At 50.5% G+C, this 23,178-nt stretch overlaps 4 protein-coding genes across 5 annotated transcripts; 1 reads left to right on the top strand and 3 right to left on the bottom strand.

The window, feature by feature from the left end:
* The first annotated feature begins 372 nt into the window (after window positions 1–372).
* Window positions 373–8,070, top strand: PPP4C (protein phosphatase 4 catalytic subunit). The gene is made up of 9 exons (XM_072598840.1): window positions 373–497; window positions 772–975; window positions 3,390–3,441; window positions 4,512–4,562; window positions 4,903–5,004; window positions 5,282–5,455; window positions 5,618–5,744; window positions 7,174–7,363; window positions 7,554–8,070. Exons 2-9 carry the CDS (start codon window positions 878–880, stop codon window positions 7,681–7,683), a joined length of 924 nt encoding a protein of 307 aa, XP_072454941.1. The 5' UTR covers window positions 373–497; window positions 772–877; the 3' UTR covers window positions 7,684–8,070.
* A 536-nt stretch (window positions 8,071–8,606) lies between these two features.
* Window positions 8,607–13,764, bottom strand: TBX6 (T-box transcription factor 6). The gene is made up of 8 exons (XM_072598769.1): window positions 13,177–13,764; window positions 12,544–12,784; window positions 11,146–11,413; window positions 10,803–10,949; window positions 10,568–10,638; window positions 10,398–10,468; window positions 10,049–10,211; window positions 8,607–9,394 (listed from the first exon to the last, which is right to left on the bottom strand). Exons 1-8 carry the CDS (start codon window positions 13,292–13,294, stop codon window positions 9,172–9,174), a joined length of 1,302 nt encoding a protein of 433 aa, XP_072454870.1. The 5' UTR covers window positions 13,295–13,764; the 3' UTR covers window positions 8,607–9,171.
* Window positions 13,765–14,708: 944 nt separating this feature from the next.
* YPEL3 (yippee like 3) lies at window positions 14,709–17,956 on the bottom strand. Of its 2 annotated transcripts, none has more exons than XM_072598851.1 (5): window positions 17,793–17,956; window positions 16,333–16,515; window positions 16,178–16,221; window positions 15,812–15,920; window positions 14,709–15,270 (listed from the first exon to the last, which is right to left on the bottom strand). In XM_072598851.1, exons 1-5 carry the CDS (start codon window positions 17,877–17,879, stop codon window positions 15,181–15,183), a joined length of 513 nt encoding a protein of 170 aa, XP_072454952.1. In that variant the 5' UTR covers window positions 17,880–17,956; the 3' UTR covers window positions 14,709–15,180. The 2 variants fall into 2 exon arrangements, with proteins under 2 accessions (XP_072454952.1, XP_072454957.1); XM_072598856.1 differs by lacking the exon at window positions 17,793–17,956 and adding an exon at window positions 17,222–17,618.
* Window positions 17,957–18,153: 197 nt separating this feature from the next.
* GDPD3 (glycerophosphodiester phosphodiesterase domain containing 3) lies at window positions 18,154–22,883 on the bottom strand. Its single transcript, XM_072598781.1, has 10 exons — window positions 22,461–22,883; window positions 21,882–21,924; window positions 21,639–21,774; window positions 21,405–21,450; window positions 20,965–21,083; window positions 20,785–20,874; window positions 19,724–19,857; window positions 19,438–19,497; window positions 19,304–19,355; window positions 18,154–18,770 (listed from the first exon to the last, which is right to left on the bottom strand). Exons 1-10 carry the CDS (start codon window positions 22,846–22,848, stop codon window positions 18,621–18,623), a joined length of 1,218 nt encoding a protein of 405 aa, XP_072454882.1. The 5' UTR covers window positions 22,849–22,883; the 3' UTR covers window positions 18,154–18,620.
* Between the last annotated feature and the right edge of the window lie 295 nt (window positions 22,884–23,178).

Raw genomic sequence — 23,178 nt, 5'->3', positions numbered from 1 at the left:
TTGGAGCCCCGGAGTGGAATCCAGGGCCTGCCACTAATTAGCTGTGACCTTGGACAGGTCATTTCCGCTTTCTGAGCCCCACCTTTCTCAAGCGTCTAATACACATAGTCCAGCTGCAATGGTTCCTAAAACTATAATAATACAATCTGCTCTCCCCTATCTTCCGTAGCGCTTTCGGGGAGTGGACTAAGATCGCAGGGATCTGGGCGGGGCCTAGTAATGACTCGCATTGGAAGCCCCTCCTCAGACTCGCGCTTCAGGGATTACTTCCGCTCTCAAGGACAACATCCGGTTCCTTTGCCCGATTTTTTTCTGAAGACGGGAGGGGTGGGGCGTCGAACCTCTGACGCTACTTCCGCTGCGCGACGGAAGTGGACTTCGGCTTCCGCGGCGGGGCCGGAAGCAGCGGCAGCAGTGGCGGCCGGGAGCGGACGGAGGCTCGAAGGTGGAGCCCGGAGCCCGCGGCTCGAGAGTGGAGTCCCGGAGCCGCCGCGTCGGTAATAGCCTCAGGAGTTCTCTCTCTCGCCCGTGGGCCGCCGTCCTGCCCTCCCGGCTGGCCCCTGGGCTCCGCCGTGCTGGGCTTCTCCCCTCCCCAACCTCCCGGGGATCCCGGGCGGCGGCCGGAGCGGGGCACCGGGCCCGGCCTAGGGCCTGCGAGGGGTGGGAGGCGGGGGGACATCTGCGGGGCCCCGAGCTTGGGGAGCCCGGGGGTGGCGCGGGCCACATTGTGTGTCTGACCCGCTGACCCTGTCTCTTCACCCTGGTTTCCAGGAGACACCCCGTGCGGGCGGGCGGAGTAGGGAGGGGCTCGGACCCCCGGGCGCGTCTCCCCCCCCCGCCCCCCGCACCGGGGGGGGCCGCGTGAGGCGGGGGGACCATGGCGGAGATCAGTGACCTGGACCGGCAGATCGAGCAGCTGCGCCGCTGCGAGCTCATCAAGGAGAGCGAGGTCAAGGCCCTGTGCGCCAAGGCCAGGTGAGCCTCCGCGCCTCTCGCGAGGCCGGCGCCAGCCACCGGGCCGAGTCCGAGGGTGTCCATTGTGGGGGTCAAGCTTAATGCCTACGGAGGGCGGCCAGGTTGCCCCTGGCAACTGTGTAATGGTAAAGTCATTAGGGAGACCTTACTGAGGCCTCAGCCCGGCGGGGAATAAATAAAACCGTCCCACCCTTCAGGAAGGGAGCCCCTCATCTCCTGGAATAAGCAGGATGAACAGGAAGCCCTGGCTAGAGCTGGGTTTTGTATTGGGCCGTAAGTTCCTGTAGGAATTCAAAGAGATCAGGGAGGGTGGTCAGTCAGTCAGGGCTTCTTGGAAACAGGTGAGACTCAAGCTGGGCCTTTGCATTAGATGGAAGCTGGTGGACAGGGAAAGCAAAGTAAATGATAGGACAGCAAGGTGGCAGGAGTGACATTTAGTGTGGACTAGGAACAGTAAGAGGGGCTTTTGATTATGGGCGACCTTGAAAGCCACATAGCTTAGGTTCGATGTCTGGATATAGCTGAAGGTTCTTGAGCAAAGGAGTGACATGGTGAAAGCTTTGTTAACCAGTTAGACTCATGTGGACGTAGAGGGGAACATTGGGGTAGAATTTAAATCTTACCCTGAAAAAAAGCTGAGTGTGAGCTATTATGTCCTGACTTGTAGGTTAGGATTAAAGGAGGGACCCACAACCCCTAAGAAATCAGGAATGTTTGGTTAGGTCCAAGGTCTTGCAGTATTCGTTTCCCCATGTTTGCCTTGGTTACCTGTAATAGCCAGATTGGAAGGGACTGCTCTGCTGTCCCCAGTGGACAAACTGCATATAAAGAGATAGGCCTGTGCTGATATCTAGGACCTTACTCTTCCTCAAGATTTTACAGAGCACCATCCCCGCCCCTGGCACCATTCTTTTACTAGTTTGAGATCCAATGGACACTCGTTTTGGCCTTTGGTATAGCACCAGATGAGACACTATTTGACCCCAGGTTTTGGACCTTGACTTTGAGGAAACCTATCCTCTTCCTCTGCCCTGCTTCTCCAAGACCCATACTAACTCTTGAGCTTCTCCATCCTCTTTTCTTCTAGGACCCCTAGAAAAAAAGAGAAATTTTAAAATTCATTTATTCATCTAAGAATTCTGTGAAAAATGCCCTCCCTACTCCCTCTCTCTCCAAAAAACAAAACAAAAAAAGGCAGTTCCTACCACAAAAGAACGTATAATCTAGGGTGAGTGGGTATACATGATATATGGAATATATATATAATATATATGTAATATATATACTCATGATATATGGAATAAAAGACCAAATGTGTACTATACTCTAAGAGGTATAGGCAAAGTACTCTAGGGTTTCAGAGGATGCACAAATGTGAACTGGAGTGATCTGGAAAGATATCCCAGAGAAAATATGGTGTTAGAATTAGGTCTGAAAGGAGTTAGAGAAGGACTTGCATGATCAAAAGTGTATTGGTAGGGAAACAAAAATGACTTTGGGAAATGAGCAGTTCCCCAGTTTGGCTGAAGTTATGTGAAGTAGTACTGGATGAGCTGGGAACAGACGTGGTTTGAAATCAGAAGTCTCATCTCTGTCACAAACTTTGTGACTTTTGGCAAGTCACTTTATCCCTTCTCTGTCCACCTCAGTTTTCCTCCTCTCTGGAATGGAGATTTGGACTTAGATGATCTCTTTGATTCAAGTCGGATATTCTGAGATGGGGTGGCATCTGAGCATAGGAATCCATTTTGAATGGCCAGCTGAAGGAGTTTGGACACTTGCCTGTTAGGATACACAGGTGCCTAGGTGTCCTTACCTTTTCTTCTTATCTCCCTCTTCCTTCAAGATACAGCTCAGGTGCCAACTCATACACAAGATCTTTCCTGATTCTCTCCCCTCCTCCAGTTACCATACTCTCAGTTTTGATTCCTATGTGTTATTTTGCATATCCTTTGTATTTATGTGTTTGCATCTGTGTCGGTCTCTCCCCTGTAGAATGTAAGCTCTTTGAGGGCAAGTACTTTTTTGTTTTTGTCTTTGTATCCTCTTCCCTCTCCCCCACACTTAGTATAGTATCTTGAATGTAGTAGATAATGTAGCTTAATAAATTTGAATTGAATTGAGATTTTTGAACAAGGAGCTAGTGATACCCTGAGAACTATACTCTATGGAAAGATTGTTGTCATGATCTATCATAGAGGAGGGGGCAGAGAGAACAGAGAGTCTCCTGATCCACTTGTGAGTCCTTTCTGGGTGCTGGTACTCTTGTGCTTCTCACAGTGATCCCTGAAGTCTTTCCAGGCCAGCTCTGTAGGCCTCTGGTAAGGCAGGGTCAGACCTGGCCTTGAATAGAGGTAGGGAGTGCTGCTCTGGGGCCTGATCTGGCTGTGACAACCATCTCCTTGTGTCTTCAGAGAGATCTTGGTGGAAGAGAGCAATGTACAGAGAGTGGACTCCCCTGTCACGGTAAGTAAAGCCTTAGCCCTTCCCCCATCCCTAAATCAAGGCTGGTTTATGCACGTATGCCCATCCCATCAGACTTGACCTGGCACATAAACACCCAATAAAGAGTTTAGTCTTTCACAAATATGCACACACATAGCGGGAAAGTGCTGTACTAGGAGTCAGGGGGTGTGGGTTTGAATTTTGACTCTGCTACTTAGTACTTGAGCATGACACTGCACCACTCTAGGTCTCAGTTCCTTCATCTGTAAAATAAGGGAGTTGGGCTAGATCAAGGGTTCTTGCCCTTTTTTGTGACAGGGAGCTCTTTAACAGTCTAGTGAAGCCCTCTGAACTCCTCAGAATCTATATTTTTAAATCTAAATTTTTTAATTTATTGGATTACAAGGGAAATTATTTTACACTGAAATACTTATCAAGATACATTTTTTAAAAAAATCCATGGACCCTCTGGTTAAGAACTCTAGGACTAAATATCTAGTCTCCTATGCTAGATGCCTTCAGGTTCTAATTGTTGTAGTCCTACATATTTCCTTTGGCCTGGTTTTACACTTCCATATACACATACATGCATTTGAAGTCCAGCTTGGTCACTAATCCACATGGAATTAGGTTTCCCTTTCATAGAGGCCTGGCCACAGAATTCTCTAAACTCAGACTCTTGCTTGCTAGAGTCTTACTGTGTCGTTGTTTCACTTCCTTTGCCATCATTAAAGTAACATCACACCAGTTGTTAATGGGAAGGAGTTTGAGATCTAAGGGGACCTTGTGGTTAGGGCAGAAGGACCTGATCTGGACACTGAGCCAGTTTACCTGACTCTGCTACATATGCACTGGGTTAGTTAACTCTGCAGGCAATGCTGGGTTAGGCAAGTGCTCTGCTCCTTTCTTAGCTGCCTGCTGGCTTCTTGTTGGTTTTAAGAAAGGAGGGCTAGGTTGAATTCTAGCTTTGTCACTGCCTGACCTTGGAGCAAGGCTCTGGGTCTCAGATTCTTACCTGTAAAATGTGGAGTTTTGACTAGATGTTCTCTCAGGTTCCTTCCATCTCTGACATTCTGTGATTCTTACCCCAGGTGTGCGGGGACATCCATGGACAATTCTACGATCTCAAGGAGCTGTTTAGAGTGAGTTTGTGTGTGCATGCTGGGATGAAGCTGAGGGATGCTGGGATGAATTCTGAGTCTTGAATTTTGTAGCAAGGAACAGGTTCACAATTGTCTGGAAATCTTCTTTAATTTGGAATAGGAGCTTTTAATCTGACTGAAGATGTGGGGTAAAGGGGAATTTCGACATAGGCCAATCCTGGATTTGGTGCTATGCGTATTTGATAGAGTTATTAGGGACACTTCAAAATGGAATGTGGCTTTAATTTGAACTAGGTAGATGGGACAGACACATTTATGTGGTTTTCAAGAGGGTTTGGGGTAATGAGCTAGCTGGTACAAATGAACCCTCCTCCTCCAGGTGGGTGGTGATGTCCCTGAGACCAACTACCTCTTCATGGGGGACTTTGTGGACAGAGGCTTTTACAGCGTTGAAACATTCCTGCTGCTGCTTGCCCTTAAGGTAACTGCTCTTGGACCCCTGGATAGATTCTTTGGCCCTAATCCCTAGAAACTCTGCTCTATACTGTTCGAAACAGCGCTGCCAAACCATGAGACAGCCCAGGCCTAGCATCTCTTCAAGACTTTATCCTAGATGTCCCCCAGCTGCTTCCTCTCTGAAACCCTCTCCCAGCTACATCTTTCTGTACCCAACTCTGTGGCCACTTTTCCCTAGACTATCGTGTACCCACACCTGCCAGTTGTGACCATCATCCCTCCTGCACCCTTACCCTTGCCAGGTCCGGTATCCTGACCGCATCACTCTGATTCGGGGGAACCATGAGAGCAGGCAGATCACACAGGTCTACGGCTTCTATGACGAGTGTTTGCGAAAGTATGGCTCGGTGACCGTGTGGCGCTACTGCACTGAGATCTTTGACTACCTCAGCCTGTCCGCCATCATCGATGGCAAGGTAGGAAGGAGCTAGCATTGCAAAGGTTGGTCATCTCATTTGCAGTGTCAAGGTGAACAAAGAGGTTGGAAGGGGATGAACATATGGCCAAGGAGCATATCTGTCATGTGGAAAGCAGTCAAAAGAATCAATGAACCTCATTCTTCTTTCTGTCTTCCCTAGATCTTCTGCGTACATGGGGGCCTCTCTCCCTCTATCCAGACCCTAGACCAGATCCGGACGATTGACCGGAAGCAGGAGGTGCCTCACGATGGGCCCATGTGTGACTTGCTCTGGTCTGATCCCGAAGGTGAGGTGTTGGGAGTGGAGGATGAACAGATAACTCCACACCCACGTCTTTGTGTGGTGTTTTGTTGGGGTGTGTTCTATCGCCTAATCAAGGCGATAGAAAATAGACCATAAAAGAAAGGTTTTATGGGGCAGGCGGCTAGGTGGTGCAGTAAATATAACACTGGCCCGGGAAACAGGAGGACCCTAGTTCATATCCAGCCTCAGACACTTAATAATAGCTGTGTGACCTTGGGCAAGTCACTTAACCCCAATTGCCTTGCCTCCCCCCTCCAAAAAAGAAAAAAAAGAAGAAAGATTTTAATTTTGGGGTTTCTGGAACATTTTATTTAATGGCAAGTTTAGGGAGCTGAGTTTTGGAGCATGCCCTAAATGGCAGAGCAGCACTGGAAATTTTAATTTGCTGGGATATTGTGCATTAGCTATGGAAATCAGCCCAGTGACCTTTGACCACTTGAGTACTGTGGGACCTGGAACTTTCCCATTTGGATAACAGGGGAACTTTCATTTTGACAGCGGCATTGAGCTAGGATCTTTCTGTCAGCCAGTGGCTTAGAGGGCTACTTAAATGGGAGTGGTTGGGAGGGGTGTTTTGAATTGAACCATAACATTGAAAGTAACTATAAAGGTCATCTAGGTTCTTAAAGGAACCTTAAAGATAATTTAGTTCTCAGTTCTTCACTTTACAAATAAGGAAATAGTTCCAAAAAAGTTGTGGTTTGCCTAGAGACACGTGAGGAATAAGTAGAGGAGTTCAACACCCAAACCCACATTCTCTGACTACAAATCTGTTACTTCAAACTAGTGCAGGAATCCTGTCTAATAAGTTGTCATTCTGCTACTTTCCCAGTGACTGGATTCTTAATAACTCCCAAATGAGCCCATTCTTTTTACTGAGCAACTGATTGTTAAGGTCATTCTTATTGAACCAAGATCTGCCTTCCCAGTCGTCATCTACCTTTTTTAAAAAGTTGTATTTCTCTTTTCCAGAGCTATGAAAAAGTAGAATTGCTCTATTGCATTGTAATCTAATCCTTTAAATACTTGAATACTACCACCATGTCTCTGTTAAGGACTGGAATTTAGTCCTTTAAGTTTGCAGAGCACATTACATTCATCTTATCATTGCTAAAATAACCTTATAAGGAAGGCTGTACCAGTTTTAGCAAGGAAGAATCTGAGACTTAGATCAAGTTAAATTGCCCATGGCCCCACAGAGTAAATGTTAAGGATGGAATTCAAACCTTTTTCTTTCTGACCTCAGAATGTTGAACTTTATCCCTGGTGCTACATTGTAGCCAAACACGTCTTCCAGATTTTTCAACATTCCAGTTTAATGGAGGAAGGGGGGTGTCAAGCTTTGAGAAAGCTGGGCTTGTAGACCGAGAAGAGGGAGATCATATGTATGTCCCCATTTCTGTACCCTACAGACACAACGGGCTGGGGTGTGAGTCCCCGAGGAGCCGGCTACCTGTTCGGCAGTGACGTGGTGGCCCAGTTCAATGCAGCCAATGACATTGACATGATATGCCGGGCTCACCAGCTGGTGATGGAAGGCTACAAGTGGCACTTCAATGAAACTGTGCTCACCGTGTGGTCAGCACCCAACTACTGCTACCGGTGAGCTGGAAAGGAAGAGAGCACTACAAAGCTCTCAACAGGGAGCAGTGAGAAGGAAGCCTCAGTACTCTGAGGCTAGCCTAGAAAGAAGAGCGGAGGGGTGTCTTCGCTGGGGTTGGGAAGGGAAACCTTGGGAAAAATGTTCTGGTATCCAGTAGCTCAGATGACTGACTTTTTTCCCTTTCAATAGCTGCGGAAATGTGGCAGCCATCTTGGAGCTGGATGAGCACCTCCAGAAAGACTTCATTATCTTTGAAGCTGCACCCCAGGAAACCCGGGGCATCCCTTCCAAGAAGCCAGTGGCCGACTACTTCCTGTGACCCTACCCAAGCCCCTCCCACCCCCATCCTTTACTCCTCTTCCCCAGCCTCAACATCCTTTGGACCACTGTGACTGTCCCTGATGTTCCTGTTGCCACCATCTTCAGGCCAGGGTCTCCCAAGGTGGGGGCAATTTCCCCATCTCCTCCCTAGGATCTCAGAGGACACTGGGAGAGCAGAGAAGCCTCTCCCATCCTGTGTTCTGTCCTAGGCAGAGGTCAGGGGGCAAGGAGGACAACCTTTCATCCAATTTCCTCCTCCCCCAGATTCTTTGTTTCAAAGTTTCTGGTGATTTTTTTTTCTGGTTTTCTCTTTTTTGTTTGTTTGTTTTTAGATAAAAACTTTGGGAAAAAATGAAAAAAAATTCTAATAAAAGAAAGAAAATGACCTTTGTTCTTACCTCGATGTGGCTCAGCAGGAGCAGTTACCCTATACCACAGAAGTATGATCGTAATTCACGTTTCTGCAGTGCTCCATGTTTCACAGAGCACTCTCCTCTCCACACCATCACGAAGGAGGGTGCTAGAGTAATTATTACTACATCCCTGTGGGAGAGGAGTCGATAGCTCTAGCAGTAGTAACTAAGTGGGGTTTGAATACAAGCCTAACAGCCGGTATTTTTTGTGTTCCACTGGGCACCTTTCTTCGGGAGGTCAGAAGGGTCATCAGGTGGGCCCTTCTGCCTCTCAGCTGATTTATCTCCATTTATTCCCATGGAGCCCGCTCTGGACCTGTTAACTTGAATACCTCTCAGAGCCTGGAAATCTGACTGATAGCATTTGGAGGCAACCAAGACAGGACACCTTGCTTTGGAATCCTTGGAAACTGGAAAACTTCCTGAAAGGAGACCTTTGAAATGGCCTTAGAAGGGCAGGAAGCTAACTGCCTCCCAATCTAATAGGAGATTTCTATAACAACACACAAATGACTCAAAAGTTTTATTTTAGGGGGAAAAAAGCTTGGAGTCCAAAGGTGTTTTGAGATAATAGGAATTACTGTACATCTGGCCGTGGGGGGTGAAGATAGTCTGCTCTACATCCCTGGGAGAGTTGCCCCACCCGGAGATAAGGATATGTATATGTAAATTGGTCAAACAGTAGTGCGGTAAGGGTGAAAGACTTGGGGTATACACCCTAGAGACCTCGTCAGAACTCCCATAGCTGGGCTGCCCTTGAAAGTTTCTGGTAGTGGCCCCTGACCTGTCCTTTTGGCGAGGCCCAGTCTCCTGCTGGCCCAGCCCCCACCCTCCATTCACACCCAGGTGAGAGCCCAGGAAGGGGAAGCCAGAGCAGCTGGTCTCCCTCCAAGCCTACCTCCACAGGCTTTGAAGCAGGAGGGGGGTGTGAGCTAAAGCTTAAGTGTGAACTGACTGGGGGTAGGCTTGGCTGAGATGAAGGAGGCCAAAGCAGCCATTTGGTGTGGGAGGGAGATGGCCCCCAAGAGTCACCCAGGCTCCAGAGAGAAAGGTTGTTAGGTGCCTCCTCTAACTTAATAGAGGGGCTTGCTGCTAACATCCAGGTAACCCCCAGGGGCTGCATAGGAGAGAGGGAAAGGCCCCCCTTGGAGGAAGTGAGGGGCAAAGGCTGATGCTGGAGGTGCTGGGGGATATCCAGGACCAGAGTTCCCATTCCCTGGAGACAGCTCTAGGAAGGGCGCTTGGTAAGATGCAGGACGAGACAATTGATCTGCAGCCTCGGAGAAGGAAGAGGCTCTGAGAAGCAAAAAAAAAAAAAATCAGATCAAGAAAAGATAAGGATACCAACCTATATTCACCTAAGTTTTTATGTGGCTTACAAAGTTGTTTCCTCACCACAACCCTGTGAGCATTATCATTTCCTTTTTATTTAGCCTGGAAATTGAGGCTCAGATTTTCCAGTCACGTAGCAAGTAATAAGAGCTAGGATTTGAACCCAGGTCTCCTGCCTCCAAGTCCAGAAATCTTTGTCCAACACACCACCCTGCCTCTGAATACCTGCACGGGATTACTGCTGATTTCTGAATGAGGTGTGAGAGGTGGACTGGGGAGAGCACGATAGAATGACTGGAAATGGTTAGAACACTAAGGAAGCAGGTTTTAGCTCTGCCACTTCCAGTTTCTGAAACTTTGGGCATGTCATAACCTCTCTGGGCCTTGATTTCCTCATCTGTATAAAATGAGAAACTCTGAGTGACTTCTAGAGAGCCTACATCTTTGTCTGCTCTAAATCAATGACCCTTTGAAAGGAAAAGTGATTTGTTGAAAATCAGAGAGCTAATGAACGAGTGGTAGGATAGTAATTCAAACCCAGTTCCTTTGATTCTTAATTCCAGATTCTCTACCAATGGGCTTCCCCTAAATCCTCATATATCATGAACCCTGTCTCACCTGGTGGGGAGGCTGCTGGGAGCCCCGTGAAAGGCAGCTGGGTGCAGAAGGTAGGCCTCAGCACTAGGCCCTCCACAAGGAGGGGTGGGTACCTCAGTAGATGAAGAGGCTTGTTCTGGAAGGTCTCCAGCCAATGTGGAGTCACAGGGACCTCCAGGACCATCTTTGTTGAAGATGAGAAGTTGGAAAGAGATGGAGGAGAGAGGAAAGAAAGGGGTATGGAGAGAGGTTTAAGGGAAAGGTCAGAGTTGGCATAGATAGAGGAAGGAGGCAGCCCCTATTCTCTCCATCCCACCCCGTGTAGATCACACTCTTCTCCCCTTCTCATTGCCCCTGCAACAGTGCTTACCTCCACCATAGGTCTCCATAATGACAGGCTCTGGTCCCCTCAGCTTCCTCTTAACCCTGGCATCCCGTTCCCTGGAGCCCATGGAATGGGGATATGTTCAACATTGCCCTCCAAAAATTCCCTACATGCTCTCCCCCCCAGACCCATATCTAGGCTCCTAATACTCCCACCTCTTACAGTTCCTCCCGTTTTCCCGGAACCCCTTAGCAAAGGGATTAGCTGCAATCTTCAGCTGTGTGATCTGGAAGGACATAATTGGAAGGGAAAATCTGGGGTTAATTCAACTGCCCACCCGACAACCCTCCCTCTTCAAGGCTAGATGTCAAGGCAAGTTGAAACCTCTTTCAAGAACAGAAGGTTTGGGGGTAGCCCCAGGGTGTGAGGGAAGTGAGTGGGGAGCCTCACCCGAGGATTCTGGTAGGCTGTTACGGAGATGAATGATGTCTCAGGGAATCGAAAGGAAGCAACACCACCCCAATGTCGGCTACAGAGCTGGGCAGCCCGAACCAGATGAAGCCTTGGCTGGTACTTGTGCATCGAGTGGAGGATCAGCTGAAGGCATACAAGAATGAAAGGGAGATGGGTGGAACAAAGGGGTCCCCTCCTCCCTTGACCTGAAACCTCTAATCTGGGATTCACCCAACCCTATGGCCCTATAGCTCAATAAGATCCACAATGACCTTGTTTTCTCTCCCTCTGATTCCCCCTGGGAATTGTTCCTTGTTTCTGCCACCCACTGGAGCCTCACGTGTCCATGTGGATCCAAGGTATTGTTGGTGAGCTTGACTCGGTGGAAGGAGACAGGCTGCCGCATCCAGTGGGCACCAGTGGCTGGGGAGTCTGGGTGGATGTATACTCGGTCTGGGAGGCGTGGCTCCGCTTTGCCACTTGGTTCCCAACGCCGGCCTTGCCAACGGTAACGGGCCCCGTCCACAGGCACCACATCGAGGAGGAACAAGTAACGAGCCTCAGGGTCCAGACCAGTCACAGTCACTCGGCAGGCCGGGAACATTCGTCTGGAAGCAGCAGAGGAGGGAGGGGAGAAGGCCTGGAGCATCTGAGCAAGGGTAGGGCAGCCAGGGGGAATGGGAATATTGCTAGGCTGGCCCTCTTTAATTCTGACCACAAAAGGGGGGGGGGGTCAGAATCACAACGGTCAATTGTTAGGGAGCAGGGGAGAGATGATTGGGATGGAGCTTAGAACACAGAACAGTGGTAGAAGGGACCTTAGGGATCTACTCCAATCCTTCATTTTAGAGAGAAAGGAGGGGCCAGATTTGCTCTTAGACCTCTGATAGTTTTTCTTTAAAATTAAGGCATTGGAATAGATTGCTCAAACAGGAGTTCTTCACCTTCTGTATGTGTCATGGGACCCCTATTTTGGCATACTGGTGAAGCCTTAAGAACCTCTTCTCAGAATCATGTTCTTAAACGCATAAAATAAAATACATCATCTTTTTCTCATCCAAATTCATGGACTCCTTCAAATCTATCCACTGATCAGTTGGGGGAGGGGAGTTGCATCTGTGGACCCCAGGTTAAGAACTCCTGCTCTGAGGTCCTTTCCATTTCTAAATCCCAGGCTCCTGGGTTCAAAGGCTCACAGTGAATTTAGGTCAGAGCCAGGATTAAGACCCAGGTTTCATAAAGCCCCAGTCCAAAACTACTTCATCCTGCCTCAAACTCCATTTTCTCTGGTACAGAAGGCAGTGAAGAAAGATGCTCTCCCTCACATCTTGGCAATTATCCTTTTTTCCCTCCTGGTTCCTCAGTAGGACCAGTATACATACAGAGCCTGGTAATGTAACAAGTACTTAATATAACAGTTGTTCAGTGACTGATTTAGGCTTTATCTGCCCAAGAATGGAGCATGAAGTCTCCATCTAAATTTTTTACCTTAGAGAAAAGGAATCACTATGCTGCAGTAATGAAGTCTAACCCTGAGCACAGATTTACCACACCAATTGTTCCCTAACCCAACCACAATGACTTCAAAATTATCTATTTTTCCATCACAAGGAAAACTGAAGGGAAGTGTGGATAGCTTCATGCAACCCTTCACAGCCCCAAACCAGCTTCTGTGGGCAGGCTCTGGTCCCAGGTGGGGACAGATCATCTCTTTGGCTCCTTTGGATCCTGGCCTCACCTCCCAGCCTTGGTGATGATCATTTCTGTTCCCACAGAGTTGAACTCTTTCCACAAATCATGGTTTTCCAGGCTTAGGCTGACTCCTGGGAGCAGGCGGGAGGCCTCAGAAGCTGAGGCAGGGGCAGTTGACTCTCCTCCCAAAGGAGGGGGCAATGGAGGCAAGGGTGGTGGGGCAGCCAGAGGCCGGGGCGCAGCCTCCAGCCCTGAGAGAAAGCAATCTAATTTGGGGGTGTCAAGGTCTAGGGTACAGTGGAAAAAGAAGAGAAAACAATCAATGAAGGACTGTCTGAACTCATCGTGTCCCCTTCCCCCTACTTCTCTAGGCTCCCCTAGAATTTCAGAACATTCAGTTTGGACTTTAGGGATTATCTGGTTCAACCATGTCATTTTACATATAGAGAAAATGATGTCCAGAGAAAAGAAATGACTTGCCCAAGGTCATACAAGTTAGCCGCCGGGCCAAGACTAACAAAGAGTCGTCTCCTGGCTCCCAGCCCAGAGCTCTTCCTACTATAACATAGCTGTACTCTCTCCCCTCCCACCCACCCTCCCCCGATACACACCCCGCCAAAAAATCCTTGGTCCTAATATCCGCATCCCTCCCAAGTCACCCAGGCCTCTGTCCTCTCACCTGAGTAACGGTACCCCTCTGACAGCCCTGCTGGAAAGCCAAGATCCCCCCCTGGCTGGGGGGGCCGAAGCCTGTAGCTGGCCCCCAAGGGGGCATAGAGCTCTCGGGGATGGTACATGGGGCCGATCCCAGGCCCCTCCTGTCCTGTCTTGTCCTGCTTCCTCAGCTCTGAGCCACCCGCCCAGGGGATGCCCCCTTTATAGCCCTGGGCTCAGCCCTCTTAGCCCCCGGTCACAGCTCCTCCTCCCCTCGGGGGCCTTCAGGGCTGGGGGTGCAGGATGTGGGAAAGGGGGGGAGGTCTGTGTGGGGAGGAGGGGGGCGGCCCATGGGGCCCAGATGGGAATGCCTGGGTCCCCCCCCCCCGAATCCCATCTGTCCAACAAGTCAGGCCACCTCCCTCCCCCTCTCCCAGTCCCCTCCAGCCAGCCCGACGGCTCGACTTCATTAGCCCTGGCCCCCTACTCTCTAATTACATAATTAACTCCTCGGCCTGATTGATCCCCGGGGGCTTGAGCCAGGACAGCAGTTTGGCGCTTCCTGCCAGCTGTTCGGGGTTCCCACGAGGGAACCTGGGAGAATCTTCGAGGCGGGGCCACGGGGCCTCGGGGCGGGGCCGTAGGACTTGGGGGCGGGGCCTCGGGAAAGTAATATACGTGTCTGCGGACCCGGAGCCGGGACGTCGACTTCCACTTTCTCCCCTTGCGCAGGGATGGGACTGTTAAACCCCGAGATCTCCGAAGAGTGTGCCCCAAATCTGAAGCCAGCAGTCTAGACTGCCACTTCGGGAAGCTGCCTGTGGACCTTCGGGGTTCCCCGCAGCCTCCCCAGTACCCGGAGAGCTGGGGCCGGGCCACTAGTTAAGCGCTCCACACTGCACCGTACTACGTTACCCAGGAAGAATCGCACATGAGCTCTGCGCCCCGCCTTGTTAGGAAGGGCAGGCTCATTCGAACTACAGTTCCCAGGAGGCTTAGCGCAGAAGGAATCTGCGTTCTTGCCCAGAGTCTGCGCTGCGTTTCTTGGGAGCCGTAGTCTCAACTCCACAGATTCCAAAACAGACAACGCAGATGTTAGCCAGACTGGAGAAGATGCTTTACGTGCTCTATCACTCTTTCCAGAGAGCCTCTGGTGCTGCTTTTAGGAAATCAAGGCAGACTGAGAGGAAGGGGTAGATCCTGTCCCTGGAGCTTTGAGTTTTAAATAAGGGCTGAGGCTAATGGGCATAAAAGGAGACTAGTAAACCAGTAACTCGTTTCCATAGGACGTGAAAGCATTTTCCTCACAACAGCTCCGTGATTTAGGTAGTGCAAGGAATATCCCCATTTTACAAACAAGGAAGTTCAGGATCACCACACAACTAACACACATCGGAGATGAGCCTGTCTATAGCTGAACGGAGGGTGATCAGTGCCTATAGCCTGTTCAAGCCGCTAGATAAGAAAGGATGTGCTTGGGGAGGGGGGTGGGTTGCGGTGCTTGGGTACAAGAGTCCTTCCCAGAACCCAGAGATTCCAAGAAAAGAGAGAGGTGAGTGGTATCTCCGGGAGTTTTATTTACAGATGCTACAGACCACGAAGGGGTATGGAAATCATGGGGAAAGAGTGGCACAGGCTTGAGGTATATAGGCAGGAGGGCAAGGGAGCCAGGGAGTTATGTACAACAAAGGGCATATCTACAGGTGAATCCGGGGTAGGGAGAGGGTTAAAAATGAGATCCAAACCAGCCAGATCATGGGGGGCAGCAGAACAGGGACATTTCTTCCCCTACCCCCCCAAAAAAGTCACAGTGCATGCAATAAAATAATAAAATGTATGTACAAGGGCTTGGGGCCATCTCCCAACAAAGCCCTGAGGAGGGAGAACTTGCAGTTTCCCAGGGTCCCTGGAGAAAAAGCAAGTAGTTGTTTCTCCCACAAGTGCCCCTCCTCCAGCAGCCTGGCTGGGGTGAGGGCAGCAGAATCATCTTATCAGGGAGAATCCCGGGGCTGAGGTTGGAGGTCAGAGATCAGTCCCAGCCATTGTCCTTGATCATGTGATTGAGCTCAATGATGTACTTCCCCTCCTTGTATTTCTGACTGCTCTCAAAGGCCTGTTCCTGGAAGGCAGGGAAGAATAGGGGGTTAGGGGGGAGATTGAGAATGGGTAGGAAGGACAATTGGGGTATTCTTTTTCCTTCTAGAGAGCCTGAGGTCAATTTCTCACTTCACCAAGCTTTCAGTTCTCTCACCTGTCAAATGAGGGTTGTCATAATAACCTAAGCTATGTATCTCACATAGTGTGGTTGTGGGAATCAAATGAGATAACAAATGTGCAACAGCTTTGGAAAAAGTTCAGGACTCTGTAAGTATATTTATTAAAAAAAAATAAAATAAAAGGGGAACTTGATAAAGTAGCTGAGAGCACCATGGACTTCGTTCTGGAAGTGACCTTAGAGATGATCTAGTTTAACCTTCATTTTACATATGAGAAAACTGAGACCCTGAGAGAGGAAGTGACTGGCCCAGTGTTACAGGTACTAAGCGGCAGAGCCCTAATTTGAGCCCAGGTCTTCAAACTCCAAACTGAATGCTTTTCACAGAACCTGGGGTCTGACTATTCTTTTTTAGAACCATGGGAGGGTCACAGGTCACACTCACATATTTCCAGCCCAGGGTGGTCTTGCAGCTCTCACAGTGGATATCAGCCACAGCATGGAGTCCAGTTAGTAGCACACGCTCTTCAGCTGGCCCGCAACCCACGTTCACCCTGTGGGGTGGGTCACCAGGCTGTCACAAATGAGACTAGGCCCTCAGGGGACTTGGGGCCTCAAACACCACTCCATCCCAAGCCTACGGCCCAATTCCCCCACTATGGAGTAATCTAGGGTCTCAAGTCCCAGATGGGTTACAATCCCACCTGAACCTTCTTTGGCCCTGAAACTCCAGCACTACAAGAAACTACAGATTCAAAGAGGAGGTCACAGTCCTAACCCTGAAGGGAATCCCTCCAGCTCTGATACTCACACAGAATTAAAGAGGTAGGCACGGCCCTGGCTGCCCTGGAAGGACTGTAGAAAAGGAAAAGAGTCACAGTCACTGTCATTTCTGGGGACCTTCAAGTTCCCTTCCCAGTACAATTCCCAGGATTGAGAGCTTTCCCCAATCCTTAGGCAGGTTACCTTGGAGATGAGGTCATCATGGTTGGCCAGGTGTGCCCGACAGTGGGCACAGCTATACCTTCGGTGACAGTCATCCAGATAAGCTTGAAAGGTTTTGGGCTTGGAGATCCGAACCATGGCGGGGGCTGGGGGCAGTGGCCCCACCCGGGGAGGGGACCACGGTGAGCAAAGGGAGCCCAGAGCCTAGAAGATCATGAAGAAGCATCAGGAGCATTTCCCTCCTCTCCTACCCCAAAGTTCTCCATCTTCTACACAGTTTCTCTGTCCGTTCCAGAACCAAACAGCCCAGCCTCTCATATAGCTGGTGTCCGACTTCTCCCCAGGGCTAGGGCTGCCTCAGCTGTTAGACGTGGCTGCTGTCTCTGCCTTCCCTAGAGCCCAGGTTGCCTCCCCGGGGGAGGAATGTTGCTCAGCCTGGGTTCGGTCAAAGCATCGATTTGACTCATTGCCTTGAGAGACATCAAGCTGCATCACAGGGGAAACTGAGGCTGGGATGGGGTGACTCAGCCGCCCAGCTCCTCCACCCGGGCCCAGACAATCCAAGCGTACTCTGGAAGCTGGGCCAAAACTCAGGATAGGGGAGGGAGCCCCGAAAAGGAAGGATAAGCTGAAGGGGGGCCGTTGGGGGGAAGTAGTCTTGCTTTGTAAAAAACTGCGCAGCTGGGGAGGGGGAGGGGAAGGGGTGCACAGGTCTGGAGCTACGGAGGAGGGCAGTCCAGGAGTCTGGGCCTTTCGGGGGGCCTCTGGCCTCGGGGTGGTCCCAGGCTGTCCAGGGAGAGGGAGGGGGACAGCTGCAGAGGGGAGGGCGCCTGGAAGCTCGGGGATGGGGGCCAGGAGCGCAGGCATCGCTCAGGGGACCCATGGACGCTCCGAGGGTGCTGGGCCTCACCTAGGCGCGCGGAGGGGCCCGATCCTCCGGGGTTGGGGTCGGGTGGCGGGGCGCTCCGGAGCCGGGGCGCTGTCCCCACGCCCGGGGTTCGCAGCCGCGACTTGTTTACACCGAGACCAGCTGCTGCCGCTGTGAGCTCTCCCCCCTCCCTCCCTGCACTCTCCCGGCGGCCGCCGCGGCCAATCAGGGCGCTCTATGCAAATGAGCGGTGAGCGTCACGCATCCGGGAGCGTTCGAGCCCCCGGCCCTCGCCTCCCTCTGGTAGCGTCCGAGCCGGCGGATCGTCGCCTCCGGAAATGCGGCGAAGTCCGGCGCTGGGTGAGGGCGGTGGGCGCGGAGGGCGCTCAGGACGCCGACCCTCCGAAAACAAAGGAGCTCGGAGTCCGGGCGGGGTTTGGCCGCGCCCCGCCCCCGCCCCGCCCCCCGCCGCAGCCGCCGGACGCCCGGCCTTCCCGGCTCGGTAACAAAGTTTCTCCGCCCGCCCCCTAGGCCTGGGAGCCTGCGCCGCGAGTGCCTCGGCCCGCCGGTCCCCATCCCGGCCCCCGGGACCCCAGGGGCACCCCGGGCTTGCCTCGGAGGGAATCCGTTGTCTCGGGCTCTTCGGCCACGCGGGTCGGAAGCGTGGGAGCCCGGCCCCGCCTCGGGCCGTGCGGTGCATGCGCTCCTCAGCCCCCGGGAGTGGGCTTCCCGGCCCGGTGGGACCGCTTCCCCTCCCCCATCCCTCGGCTCCAGGCCCGGCCTGCCCTCTCGTGGTGTCCTACCGGGAAAAAGTCTGGGTTCCTCGCCTGGGTTGAAGCACAAAGGCTGGGAGGGGCCCCAGAAAGTACACTTGTTCGAGGGTCAGGAATGTGGCCAGACCAGAAGCCCAGGACAGCCTCCGCCCTTTTCTCCTGCCTGCATCCCCAGCCCCTTCCTCAGTAAAGACGCTTGACTCAGTAAGAAAACTTTTATTGGGGAATAGGGAGGGAGGATGGTGCCGGGGAAGGGAAGTGTTTTAAGGGAGATCCTGCCTGAGCTGATGCGGAGCGAAATCAGCAGATGAGCGATAAATATGTGGGATGGTCACAAAATGAGGGAAACCGGCACCGAAAAGTTTAAATTCTAGTCAAGGTGGGGATGTCCGGCTGTGATTTCCAGGGACTCAGTTCTGAAATCTATTTCTTGCCTCTCAGCAGAGAAATGTGAAAAGACCAAAGGAACAGAAGGAGGCATACATTTTCAAACAGAGCCAACCAGTTGATAGGAATAAACTTTTTGCTTGACTCCTAGGGAAATCTTTATTGCTGTGTGGCTGGAGAATCATTGGGAAGTGACAGTGATGCATTAAAATAGCTCTTCAACCAAGCATTTAAAAAGGAAGAAAAATGTAAAGATGCTTGACCCAGTTAAGCTCTCCAAGTCACTCGTCTGAGTTGCTCCGCTTAGGTTCCTGGGGATGGTTGTCCAGGTAATGTCGAAGGGCAGTAGGGTAATCTGTCATGACCCCTGTGGCTCCCAGCTTGTAGGCCGCTTCAAAATCAGATTCCTCATTAAGGCACCAAAATACCACCTGAAGAGTAGATAAAATTAGGAAAGTGCTTTGTTCTTCTAGCTTCTCAAGTATGCAATCCTCTGCTTATCTAAATTCCACCCCTTCCTTTCGACCTCCCCCACAAAGCCTTCTACCTCCTAAAGCCTCCTCTGAACTCCTATAGTGCTTCTATCTACCTGTACCACTAGACACCATAAAATACATTTTAATCTTTTCACATGTGTGATGATGAGCTCCTAGGTGTAGGAAGTGGCAGTGATAAAACCTGAGTTGGAGACTCCAGCTCAGACATTTCTAGATGTATGACTTTGGGCAAGTCATTCTGACGACCTTAAATCTTAGGTTCCTAATCCACTAAAACTGGGATAATAATACTTACACTACCTGTCTTACAGGGGTGTTCTGAGGAAAATGCTTTGAAAACTGTAAAAGCATAATGGAAACGGAAAGTGATTTTTTGCTTCGTCTTTCCCCCTTAGCAACTAACACAGGGCTCTGAGTAGACATGATGTATTCTGAAATATTTGTTGACAAGTAATGATTAAACTCACTTGTATCCCTCTTTCTTCAAGATGCCTGATTAGACTTTTCCTCATGATCAGCCTGTGGGAAATAAGAGGCAATATTATAGACAAGGGAGGTCAAGGGGCCCCAGGAATGCCCAACCCCTTTTTGCCCATCTCACCTCTTAGATAGGGCTGCTGCCAACCTATTCACAGTAGGACAGGAAAAGGGAAAGTAGGTCCTAGTTCAACAGAGGGAATCAGATCAGCCAGTTAGGCCTGACTTTGATACTGCTTAATGTCTTCCTCTTTGCCCCTCTCATCCCAAGATTGTAACTCTTCTCATTAATGACTAACAATGATCTCAAAGCAGAGGGAGAAAGAGATGTCCCAGGGACCCCTGGTGCCTTAGTTTCCTATGCCCCTGTCCCTCTCCCAAGGTCAGGGCCCAGCCTAAAGCCCCATTACCTGTTGATGATGGTGGGCAGGAAGCAAAGCAGGAATTTCTCACGGATGGAGAAGAACGGCAACAGCCCCCCATAATACAACAACAGCAACCAAATGACTCGGATCACAGTGAAAGAGGTAGGCATTTCTGGATTCTGGAGGAGCCAGGAGGGTCAGTGCCGGGGGTAAGGAGAGGAAGAGTAGAGCCCCAGGTTGACGTGAAGGAGAATGGAGAGCGGGACTCCCCAAAAGAGGTAGTGAGTTTGAGGGTCAAGAGTGCAGGAGAGCAGAATGCTCCAGAAATTACAAAGGCCTACAGATTCCCAATGATGTCATCTCTGTCCTGGGATTCAAGACCCTCCATCATCTGGCCCACCATGATTTCCTATTTAATGGTTTAGCCTTTGTTCCCACATACATAACCCTCCAATCCAGATAAGCCAGAGTCTTCAATGACTCTCCTTCTGATATCATGCTAACTTCATCTGCTTAGCTCAAAGGAAAACACTTCCTTTGCTTCTTCTACCTGGGAAGCCCTTCTCTGTCAGAATAAAATGGTAGAGTAGTAACAGACCTTCAAGATTCTCTAGTCCAACCCACTCATTGGAATGGATGAGAAAACAAGACCAAAGAAATGACTTTACTATGACTACCTGGCTAGAAAGTGGCGGTCAGAATTCTAACCCCAAATTTTTCTGACTCCAAGTAACTTTTTAAGGTCCAGCTCAACAACTTCTCACTTGAAGAAATCTTCCCTAACTCTCCACCCCACAGACATCAAAAGTCCTTTTTCTATGAGGCTTCTGAGGATCCATATATGCCACGGATACCTAAAAAACCTAAAGGCCAAGGAAAGGAATGAAACCTCAGGAGCAGCTGGAGAACAAGCCCAATCGATCTCATATGCTGTGTCTTGAAGGAGACAGAAAGCCCTCTGAAGAGGGTCTTGACTTTCAGGACTAGTAAAGAACATGGTATTCCCTGAGTGATGGTAGATGGTAGGGGTTTGGGATAGTGGGAGAGCAAGGGAATATTAGGAAGTGGGACAGACAAGGGAGTTCAGGGCAGAACGGACAACTTACAGCTGCATGGCATTTCTTCATGACAGAGTTCTTTTCAGAAGCCCAGATGGTTATTTCACTTCTGCCAAAGTGCTTGACCATCGTGGCTATCTGGGGGATAGGGGGCGTGAGAGGGGCTTTCTTGGCTCCTCAGTTTCCCTTCCCCTGCCTCCTCACCTACCTTCAGCCCCTCAGCCTTACTTTGTTAATGAGTTCCTCATCTTCCCCTTTCACTTCCACAGACATGGGGGTTTGGGGGAACCTCTGGAAAACATCTTCTAGCCGAACCATCTTTCGGTCTGATCCTCGTGCAAATCGGCCTAGAGTCAATGGAGAGGAGAAGGGAGGTACACAGAAGAGACTGGAGGTCAGAGGGGAGTTCAGAGGTCACTAAACATTGAAGATTTGAGAGGGGAATGTGAAAGAAAAGAGTAAAGGCCACAGTAAAAGGGAAGGTTGAAGTCACAGAAAATCAGATATATGTGTAGAGAAGGGCAGGATATAAAAGCTCCCTCTTTCCCATCACACAGACTAAGGAAGCTGGGCTTGCTTATATCTCCCTCCCTTTCCTATAGCAGCTCCCAAGGAAGGCCAAGGGTCATAGTAACTGGTCCCCAATCCAAGGCCCCTCTGTATCTCACCTGGGGAAAAGTAAACTTCCAACTCCTCCCTGTAAAGAGGCAGGTCCTGGAGAAGCATAGGAGAGAAAGGGTTGAAATCATAGGGGAACCAGGCTGGTAGAGAATGAAGGGGCAAAGATTTGAGGGACCTTAGTATGTGTATGGGTGGCGGGGTTAAAGCTGGGGTCATTAAGGAGATTCTGGGAGAAGACTGGAGAGTCTTAAATGTGGGAAAGGACTTAGGGAAATCTCTACCTCATAGTCCACATCCTGAATATTCTTGTTTAACCCAGACTGTCGAAAAAGGTTCTCATCATGGGAGACAATAACCTGGCCATCCCGGCTCAGCTGGCAGTCCAGCTCAAAGAGGTCTGATCGTTGGGCTATGGAGCTGTGGGAATGAAAGGGTACAAATCACTTCTGACCCAGTACCTGTGGGGTGTAGGGCCAAGGAAGGAAACACTGGGATCTGAGATGAAAGGAGAGGGACAGACTCACTTTTCAAAGGCCTTCATGGTATTCTCAAGCCATTCCCCAGAACCTGTGTTAAGGGATCGGATGTAAGTCTGGGCTCTCTTCTTCAGTTCCAGTTTGTCTTTTAATCCCATTCCATTTCTCTGCACCTTTTTGTTCTCTCTGTCCTTCTAATCAGTACCTGATCTTCTCTCCTTTCTCCATACTACTCCTCCATCCTCCTAATTTCTTCTTCTCTGTTTCCTAGAACCTGTTTTTTCTTTCTCCAATTCCATCTCATCTCTTCTCCCTAGTCCTAGCCTCTTCCCCAGTCCTATTCCCCAGAGCCAGTATCCCCTGTATCCCCTGTCCCAGTCCTCTCCCTACCATACACTTAAGAATCATGTCTTCTCCTCCCATCCAGCCTTTACAGTGGTGTCACTGTTTTTCCAACAGAAAAAGATCCCTAGTAGCCACATACTGGCTAAATTTTAAAATGTAATCTTTTATTCCATTTCCTCCACACACCCCAGAACCTCTCATCTTTCTCCAAGCCTCCCTTTCCATTCTTGTCTCTTGATCCCAAACTCACTGCTATCTATCCCTTGGAAACAATGTCCTCACCTCCTCTGTGGGCAGCAAGTTGGCATCGGAAGGGAGGGTTCCAGGGAATATGAAGCAGCCGGGGCCATCGAAGGAAGAAGAGGGAGAGCACAGCATAGCCCCCCACAGCAGGGAGGGCATAGTAGAGAAAGGAACTCATGGAAGAGGCCAATCTCAGAGGATGAGGTGTGAGGGTCTCTGGCTCCTGCAGACTGGGCTTCCACTTGGCTGCCTCTCCAGCTCCTTTTCTGGCTGCAGAAGGTTCCCTCTGCGGCAGGCTACCTCTGCCTATGCTTCTGCAGCTCCACCACGCCCCTAGGACCGGCTGAGCCTGCCACTGGCAGGAGGCCCAGCCCGTGGGGCAGGAGCCAGGGCGGGACATCCAGGGACCTGGACAGCCCCAGGCCATGTCCCCACCCCCCCCACCAATCTCAGGCGGCTTTCTAGCCCTAGGGACACAGCAGAACAGGAACAGGAAAGCCCACTCTAGCACCCCTGCTGCCGCTCCTTGCCAATCTAAAGGTCTTCCAGCTAGGAGTGCTGAGAGCTCACTTCCCCCCCTCCCAGGGTGCTCAGGACCAGGGTGAACCCATTACCCTCCAGGTAGTCATGGGGTGTGGGAGCATATGGGAAACCCCTGAATTACCCCCATTCCAGTTAGGCAGGAAATGGAAAGGGTGGGAAGAGAGTGGGGACTTAATGGGGAAAATGATCCCACTCTTGTTTGGGTGCCAAGTCC

This window comes from Notamacropus eugenii, chromosome 1 (genome assembly GCF_028372415.1).
Source record: "Notamacropus eugenii isolate mMacEug1 chromosome 1, mMacEug1.pri_v2, whole genome shotgun sequence".
In the NCBI taxonomy this organism is placed as follows: Eukaryota; Metazoa; Chordata; class Mammalia; order Diprotodontia; family Macropodidae; genus Notamacropus; species Notamacropus eugenii.
Note: the sequence above shows the minus strand (reverse complement) of the source record. Positions and strands in the feature narration are given on the sequence as shown.